This window comes from Babylonia areolata, chromosome 29 (assembly GCF_041734735.1).
Source record: "Babylonia areolata isolate BAREFJ2019XMU chromosome 29, ASM4173473v1, whole genome shotgun sequence".
Lineage (NCBI taxonomy): Eukaryota > Metazoa > Mollusca > Gastropoda > Neogastropoda > Buccinidae > Babylonia > Babylonia areolata.
In genome coordinates, this window is record NC_134904.1 from 7,483,516 (window position 1) to 7,493,515 (window position 10,000).

At 47.4% G+C, this 10,000-nt stretch overlaps 1 protein-coding gene across 1 annotated transcript in view; it reads right to left on the reverse strand.

Annotated features, from left to right (window-relative positions):
- The window catches only part of LOC143274799 (calcium/calmodulin-dependent protein kinase kinase 2-like), a 34,595-nt gene that overhangs the window by 17,562 nt on the left and 7,033 nt on the right, over positions 1–10,000 (reverse strand). Inside the window, exons 3-4 of the mRNA XM_076578725.1 lie at positions 6,064–6,115; positions 3,260–3,418 (exon numbers count right to left, since the gene is read on the reverse strand). Of these exons, the coding sequence (XP_076434840.1) occupies positions 3,260–3,418; positions 6,064–6,115 (211 nt within the window). The remainder of the gene's footprint in view (positions 1–3,259; positions 3,419–6,063; positions 6,116–10,000) is intronic.

Below are 10,000 nucleotides of genomic sequence, written 5' to 3' on the forward strand. Positions count from 1 at the left end.
CTTTCTCCCATCGTGATGTTTTGAAAAAACTGCCCATGTGGTGGTAGAATAGAGAACGAACTACATGTATACTAACAGCCTGTCCATTATATAATGATATTAGAAAGAAATATTTGCACAAGCATATGCAAAACATTAGAAATCTGTCATTACTATTTCTGCTGCAAAACGAAAGTTGTAATGTGACCAGAGATGTTGCAATGTTTTTTATGCATTAAGACTGAGAGAAGAGCACTTTCAGCCCTAAACAGAAATAGCCTTGTGCTTTTCATTTAGTTTACTAATTCTCAGTGAGCCCACTGTGTATTGAGTGGATTGTTTTCGTTCTTCCTATTATATTTTAGTTTAGCTGTGTGTGCAACACGTGCACCCAAAATGTATACAGTCGGTGACCTTACATTAAAATTCTTGCGTTCTTGCGTTCTCTCTCTCTCTCTCTCTCTCTCTCTCTCCCTCTCTCTCTCTCTCTCTCTCTCTCTCTCTCTCTCTCTCTCTGTGTCTCTTTCTCCTTCTCTCTCTCCCTTTCTCTCTTTCCCTCTCACTCTCTCTCCAGGTACATCACCCATACACCCCTGTCCCCCACCCCTTACCCATCAATTTACCTCCTCTACTACTCCAGTCCACCAACACCCTTACCCAGGTATATCCTCCACCTCCCCCCTCCAGCCCCCTTACCTCAAATACCACCCCTTCATTATCACCAACACCCTTACCCAGGTATATCCTCCACCTCCGCCCCCCCCCACCCCCCAGCCCCCTTACTCCAAATACCACTCCTTCATTATCACCAACACCTTAACCCAGGTATATCCTCAACCTCCCCCCCACCCCACCACCCCCCTTACCTCAAACACCACCCCTTCATTATCACCAACACCCTTACCCAGGTATATCCTCCACCTCCGCCCCCCCCCCACCCCCCAGCCCCCTTACTCCAAATACCACCCCTTCATTATCACCAACACCTTCACCCAGGTATATCTTCCACCTCCCCCACCCCACCAGCAACCGTACCCCAAATACCACCCCTTCATTATCACCAACACCTTAACCCAGGTATATCCTCCACCTCCGCCCCCCCCCCTCCAGCCCCCTTACCCCGAATATCACCCCTTCATTATCACCAACACCTTCACCCAGGTATATCTTCCACCTCCCCCCCCTCCCCACCAGCAACCGTACCCCAAATACCACCCCTTCATTATCACCAACACCCTTACCCAGGTATATCCCCCACTTCCCCCTCCCCAGCCCCCTAACCCAAAATACCACCCCTTCATTATCACCAACACCCTTACCCAGGTATATCTTCCACACACACCCCCCCCCCCCCCAGCCCCCTAACCCAAAATACCACCCCTTCATTATCACCAACACCTTTACCCAGGTATATCCCCCAACTCCCCCCTCCAGCCCCCTTACCCCAGATACCACCCCTTCATTATCACCAACACCTTTACCCAGGTATATCTTCCACACACACACACACACACACACACACCCCAGCCCCCTAACCCAAAATACCACCCCTTCATTATCACCAACACCCTTACCCGGGGATATCCCCCACCCACCCACCCCCACCCACCCCCCACAGCCCCCTAACCCCAGATACCACCTCTTCATTATCACCAACACCCTTACCCAGGTATATCCTCCACCCCCCCCCCCCACCCCCACCAGCCCCCTTACCCCAAATACCACCTCTTCGTTATCACCAACACCCTTACCCAGGTATATCTTCCACCTTCCCCCCCCCCCCACCAGCCACCTTACCCCAAATACCACCCCTTCATTATCACCAACACCTTCACCCAGGTATATCTTCCACCTTCCCCCCCCACCAGCCCCCTTACCCCAAATACCACCTCTTCATTATCACCAACACCCTTACCCAGGTATATCCCCCCCACCCACACCCACCCCCACCAGCCCCCTTACCCCAAATACCACCTCTTCATTATCACCAACACCCTTACCCAGGTATATCCCCCACCCACCCCCCACCCCCACCAGCCCCCTTACCCCAAATACCACCCCTTCATTATCACCAACACCCTTACCCAGGTATATCCTCCACCCCCCCACCCCCACCAGCCCCCTTACCCCAAATACCACGCCTTCATTATCACCAACACCCTTACCCAGGTATATCCTCCACCCCCCCCACCCCCACCAGCCCCCTTACCCCAAATACCACCTCTTCGTTATCACCAACACCCTTACCCAGGTATATCTTCCACCTTCCCGCCCCCACCAGCCCCCTTACCCCAAATACCACCCCTTCATTATCACCAACACCCTTACCCAGGTATATCCCCCCCCCCAGCCCCCTAACCCAAAATACCACCCCTTCATTATCACCAACACCCTTACCCAGGTATATCCCCCCCCCCCACCCCCCTTACCCCAAATACCACCTCTTCATTATCACCAACACCCTTACCCAGGTATATCCCCCACCTCCCCCCACCAGCCCCCTTACCCCAGATACCACCCCTTCATTATCTCCAACACCCTTACCCAGGTATATCCTCCACCCCCCTCGAACCCCCTACCCCAGATACCACCCTTCATTACCACCAACACCTTCACCCAGGTATGTCTTCCACCTCCTACCACATTTACCCTCCTCCCAACGCTCCTTACCCAGGTAGAGGTGGTCTTCCTCGGGGTCATCCACTACCTCCACCACCCTAACCCCAAGTACCACCGTCACCCACAGCCCCCTTACCCTGTTATAGGTGGTCTTCCTCGGAGTCACCCACCACCCCCACCACCCTCACCCCATGTACATCCTACACCCCCACCAAACGCCTCACCCTCCTCCCAACGCGTACACAGGTAAAGGTGATCTTCCTCGAACTTTTCCATCCACCAACCACACCACCCTCACCCCATGTACATCCACCAACCCCCTTACCATCCCCAAACCCTCCTCATCCAAATATAGGTGGTCTACCTCAGGGTCATCCAGCACCTCCATCACACTCACTCCAAGTACCACCTCCACCCCTATCAGCCCAATTACCCTCCCCAACCCTTACCCATGTAGAGATGGTCTTCCTTGGAGTCATCCACTACCCCCACCAACCTCATCTCAAGTACCACATCCACCCCACCAGCACCCTGACCCTCCCCCAACCCTTACTCGGGAAAACTGGTTTTCCTCGGGGTCATCCACTACCCCCACTACACTCACCCCAACTTCCACCTCCACCCCCACCAGCCCCCTTACTTTCCTCCCCACCCTCCTTACCCAGATAGAGGTGGTCTTCCTCGGGGTCATCCAGCACCTCCACCAGACGCACGACGTTGGGGTGGTCCAGCTTCTTCAGGATGGCGATCTCCCGGTAGACCCGCTCCAGGGGGTTGGCGGGCACCGGGCCCTTGCCGTCCCTCATGGGCCGGATCCGGCCTGCGCGGGCAGAGCCCCAAGCAAGTCATGTCATGTCCAGGGCGATTCCGGAAAGACCTCATGGGGACACGTGGGATTATAACAAAGGGGCAAAAAGCAAATACTACATCAAAGGAGGAGGAGGAGGAGATGATGATGATGATGATGATGATGATGATGATGATATAATGGTGATGATGATGATGATGATGGTGAGAAGAAGAAGAAGAAGAAGAAGAAGAACGTCATCAACAACAACAACAAGAAGAGCATGAAGAGGGAGAAGAACAAGAAGAAGAACAACAACAACAGCAACAACATGAACAAACACACTGACAAACATACGGAGACATTAGGTGAGGCAGACACACAGGCAGACGGACACAATGATAGAGAAACAGAAAACGAATGTACCTCCAGAATCATTCGACACTCTAAAAGACCAGGCATAAAAACAACAGTTAACATTTCGAGGGGGAAGAGGCTGTCCTACTGACAGCATTAACTCTCTCCATACGAACGGCGAAAGAGACGACGTTAACAGCGTTTCACCCCAATTACCACCATCAAAATATTACAAGCGGAAGGCTCTTACACTGAAGAGGTGAATGTTGACAAAGAATACCACAATTCTGACGACGGAAGCTAAAGGTTGGGTCATTGAGACACCCACTGGACATTCGAGGTGTCTGTGTAGAGGAGAAGAGAGGACTGGCCGTACTGAGTGAGTTAATGCGCACAGAGACAAAACTTGGGTATTTATCTTCCTCATACTAGTAATACAAAAGTTCCAGGCAGCAGCAGATTGTTTCAGTCACATTAGCACAGATACTTTCCCTTTCTGTTTGACTGTACAGTGGCTTGGTGTTCTGATGTGACATGATAATATGTCAGACATTTACCCGCACAAAAAGGGAAACAAAACAAACCAGAAAATATAACGAAAGTGAGAGAGACAGACAGACAGACAGACAGACAAACAGACAGAGACAGATACAGAGACAGAGAGAGAGCAATTAATAACGAGTGTGACAGACAGACAGACAGAGAGAAACAGACATAGAGTGCAAGAATGGGAGAGAGAGGGGGGGCACAGAGAGAGAGGCACAGAGAGAGATAGGTAGAGAGAGAGAGAGGTAGAGAGAGAGAAAGAGAGGCACAGAGAGAGAGGGAGAGAGAGAGAGAGGCAGAGAGAAAAAGAGGTAGAGAGAGAGAGGCACAGAGAGAGAGGCACAGAGAGAGAGGGAGAGAGAGAGAGGTAGAGAGAGAGAAAGAGGCACACAGAGAGAGGCACACACGCACAGAGAGAGAGAGAGAGAGAGAGAGAGAGAGAGAGAGAGAGAGAGAGAGAGAGAGAGAGAAGAAACAAAAGGCACAGACAGACGGAACAAACATTGAGAAAAACCGTTCGCAAGACAAACAGAACAAACAAGTAATGTGTACAACTCTGCATGGGCAACACCAATTCATAACATATGATACAACATGACATACACTATACACACGATGTTTGTGTGCGGCTGTGGAGACACTTCAGAAAAGATATAACGGGTTTGAACCCGTGACTGTTGAGTGTTGATCAACTGATATACACATGCCTTCAGTGTTGATCAACTGAGATACACATGCCTTCAGTGTTGATCAACTGAGATACACATGCCTTCAGTTTCAGTTTTCAGTTTCAGTAGCTCAAGGAGGCGTCACTGCGTTCGGACAAATCCATATACGCTACACCACATCTGCCAAGCAGATGCCTGACCAGCAGCGTAACCCAACGCGCTTTGTCAGGCCTTGAGAAAAAAAATATATATATATATAATAAATAATAAAATAAAATAACACAAAATGAAATAAAATAAAAATAGAATGAATAAATAAATAAATAATAATATAATTTAAAAAAATAAATAGATAAATAATAATAACAATGAAAATAAAATAAAATAAATAAATAAATAGATAAATAAATCAATCAATCAAATAAATAAATTTTAAAAAAGACAACAATGATGATAAATAAGCAAATAAATGTAAAAAAAATAAATAAATGAATAAAATAAAATAACGAGAGATAAAACATGCCTTCAGTGTTGATGAACTGAGATAAACATGCCTTCGGTGTTGATGAACTGAGATAAACATGCCTTCAGTGTTGATGAACTGAGATACACATGCCTTCAGTGTTGATGAACTCTGATAGACATGCCTTCAGTGCTGATGAACTGAGATAAACATGCCTTCGGTGTTGATGAACTGAGATAAACATGCCTTCAGTGCTGATGACCTGAGATAAACATGCCTTCAGTGTTGATGAACTGAGATAAACATGCCTTCGGTGTTGATGAACTGAGATAAACATGCCTTCAGTGTTGATGAACTGAGATACACATGCCTTCAGTTTGAAGAGCGTCTACCATTTCCCGTGTACATTTAAGCCGTGTCACTGATTCAGTTCTGAGTAATGCAACCCAAAGAGGAAAATATCCAGATAAAGAGCGGTAACTGACACACAAAGCTCTGAATTAGTGAGGTGACATACATTTACGGACGTACATACATGTCAGTGCCAGCCAAGGGCTTTAAGAAACAAAGCAAATAAAGCCATATAGATGAATATCATCAAGACCAACACCAACAGGTCAATTGCCAGTGATATGCGGACTTACGGAAAAAGCCGGCTTTCTTCATCAGCTTCTTCTTAGACAGGATCTTCATGGCCTGCACACACCGATAAAAAGATGATTGATAATAATAATAAGAAGAAGAATAGTAATGATTACAATGATATTCATGATAATGACACGTTTATATGGCGCATTCAAACCTCTCAAAGCGCTTTGCAATAACACGTAAGTCAGACACAAAGAGCACACACACACACACACACACACACACACACACACACACGCACGCACGCACACACACACACACACCACCACCACCACCACCATCGGCTTTTAAAACAGCCTCCAAACAATTCCTTAGCCCTTTTAATAACCCCTACTACACCCACCCCCATACGCACCCACACAATCTATATTCTGGCATTTAACCTGACTGAAGCCAATATGATCTGTGACAGACACGAAGGCTTAATTTGCCGCACAATGCGCATCTTTCAGCTGTCAGATAGCCAGCCAGTTCAAACGAACACGCTATTACGCCCAAAATTGTCGCCGGCGACAAATTGGCAGGCCCCGTTCCCCAAAGTGTCGCCAAATCCAATGGTGTCACTCTCTTTGGACATGTTATTTGGGAGGGATGTGAGATATCTAAGAGGATGAATAGTTGGAGCTGATTTCACGTCTGTGCTAATTTCACTTTAGCATATCCTCTTTCTCTGATATCTCGCTGTCTCTGTCTCTGTTTCTGTCTGTCTCTGTTTCTGTATGTCTCTCTGTCTGTCTGTCTGTCTCTCTCTGTCTCTCTCTGTCTCTGTCTCTCTCTCTCTCTCTCTCTCTCTCTCTCTCTCTCTCTGTCAGTATCCACACACACACACACACACACACACACACACACACACACCACGGGAGGTGACTGCGCGTGTCAAGCAGCAAGGAAACAATTGAACTCCCAGGGGAAGAGGAAGAAAGAACAGCAGCAATAACAGCAGCGGAGCAATTACAGAGACAGGGCAAAAACAAAAAAAATCGATACGAGCTGTCGTCACCTGACGGCAGTCACAGAGAACAGCACTCACTGGCAGGTGTCAGCAGGTTGTGATGGCAGTCAACTTACTTCTTCAAACAAGAAGGACGGTGGCAGAATTGTTAAAGACACTTATCTTTGTGTCTCTGGACTTTGCAATTGGAATGAACTTCCTCTTTCGCTTCGTCAAGTCTCCACACTCAGCTCTTTCAAGTCTGGCCTTAAAACCCACCTCTTCCCAAAAATAATTTAATAGCCTCCCTTCCCTGCCCCTTCCTTGTCTTCAGTTTCTCCAGTTTTAGAGTTATGCGTGCGTGAGAATGACTGGTGAGAAAGCGCTTTGATTTGTCTGTGCACAAGATTCATTATTATTATTATTATCTACAATTACAGTGTTAATGAGGGTCAGGGCTAGTTCCAGGTCTCCCCCTTTCCACCACGTCTGACTGGAAATTGAAACTGAGCGTTTAGTCTTTCAGATGAGACCATAAACCGTCGTCCCCGCATGCTGCGCGCACTTGCCGAACTGACAAAGAATCCATGGCAACAAAAGTGTTGTCTTCTGGCAAAGTTATGTAGAAAATAATCCACTTAGATAGGTAAACAAATATATAATTATGCATGCACTCAATGACTGACTAAGCGAGTTTGGTAATGGTGCTGGTCAGGCATTTGCCCAGCAGATGTGGTCAGGCATTCGCCCAGCAGATGTGGTCAGGCATTCGCCCAGCAGATGTGGTCAGGCATTTGCCCAGCAGATGTGGTCAGGCATTCGCCCAGCAGATGCGGTCAGGCATTCGCCCAGCAGATGTGGTCAGGCATTTGCCCAGCACCAGCAGATGTGGTCAGGCATTTGCCCAACAGATGTGGTCAGGCATTCGCCCAGCAGATGCGTTCAGGCATTCGCCCAGCAGATGTGGAGTGGCGCATTTAATTTGTCCAAACGCAGTGATGCTTCCTTCAAAAACTGAAACCGAAACTCTTCTTTTTCCTTTTGTTCTTCGTTCATTGTAATAATAATGAGAAGAAGACGAAGAAGACAGTAACTCCTACGGTCACTCGTATGTACGAGGAGGCTTTTATGTGTATGACCGCTTCAACTCCGCCATGTAGGCAGCCACACTCTGTTTTCAGGGGTGTGTATGCTGGGAATGTTCTTGTTCCTGTATATAATCCACCAAACCCTGACATGGATTACAGGATTTTTTTTTTTAATACACGTTTACAACTCTTACGAAAGTATGACGCCAAACGGAAAATCAACTCAACATTTGCTCAGACATATTTCATCTGTCTCAATTCGTGTCTCCTCTGTATGCTCTGATAAGAAACAAAGCATACAGATTCTTAATATGTGCTGTGCTGCAATCCAAAGCTGACCTCTTGAAAGATCAGTGAATCTATATGCTACGTACTCTTTTTTTTTTTTTTTTTTTCTTTTTTTCTTTTTTTTACCTCAGATGCATGCAGGTCATGGAGCACCAAGACTTCTTTCAGTGCTTCACATGCCTTCTTCACTGGCCAAATAAAACTTTTTTCTTTTCTTTTTTTACTTTTCCTTTAGTCTTTTTTCACGTCAATTTCCCATAAGCGCAATTTATGAACCTGAGTACTAACATCTCACTGTTGGAATCATCTCTTTAATGCCGGCATTCTTGTTGAAGACACATTGTGTTTGATTTCCCGTGGATACTTATAATAACAGAGATAAGCTGAAACAAGCAATTTGAAATGAATCAGTCACTAAGAAGATACAGGAGATGAAGAGGTAGCTAATTCGAATCAGTAAATACTGCCTTGCATATAAACTGCCTGGCAAAGAGGCTGACTCTCATTTGCTTTTAGAGTGCCGTGTTTTACCCCCCCCCCTCCCCGTTATTTACGGGGTGGACAGCCTTCACATATTGGTACACCCTGCACGAGTGTTAGAATATTAATGTATAAACCTTGTTGATGTGACAGGCTCTTCAGCGATTTCTGGATTTGTAGCCGGTGTAACGTACTGAATTTACCCACCCACCCCCCTCCTCCCGTCATCTGTACCCCTGGAGTGATTTTGATGGTATCCCAGATCTACCCCCGGGGGTATTTTTGGATGGCACTAACCTAACCCTACCCCCAACCCCAACTGCTAAATGTGCCCCCATCTATCCTGAAATACCCTTAGATATGTCCCCTTCCTAACTATGGGACCAGCTAAATAAAGATATTCTGTGTGGTGTGGTGACAGCGCTGACAGTGGCGGTGACGACAGTGGTGGAGTGGTGGTGGTGTAGTTCTTGGATTAACCCCCACCCACCCACCCACCCCCACATCCCCTTCTGAATTCCTTTTACCCCCATTTCCCAGAACTACCCCCCGACCATTAAGGCGGTAAGTGTGGGATATCCCAGAAATACCCCCCGACCATTAAGGCGGTAAGTGTGGGATATCCCATAAATACCCCCCGACCATTCAGGCGGTAAGTGTGGGATATCCCAAAACTACACCCCCCACCCCCACCCCCCACCATTCAGGCGGTAAGTGTGGGATATCCCAGAAATATCCCCGGGGATAAATCTGAGCCGTACGATAATTACTCCCCGGGGGGTAATCTGGATTGAAAGGGGTGGTAATTCTGGGATATCCCAAAATGACCCCCTCCTACCTTTTCCTGTTTTCTCTTTGATGTGAGTCTGCTTGTGCTCTTTAAAGCATTTCCTCAAAACGAGGAGGAGTGCAGTAGATCTGGTATGAGGGGGGGGGGAGGGGTCAATCTGGATTCACCCACAGGGGGCAAGTTTGACGTCATTTCCAAATTACCCTCGGTTGGGGGGAGAGGGGGTATGAATGAGAAGGGGGTCTGTTGATCGTCCAGCTCTATGAAACAGAACAATTATCATCCCAGTAGGCTGACAGAACTGAATCGATTTCTCATAATGGTATAACTGTCGCATACTGCGGGATGTACACCTG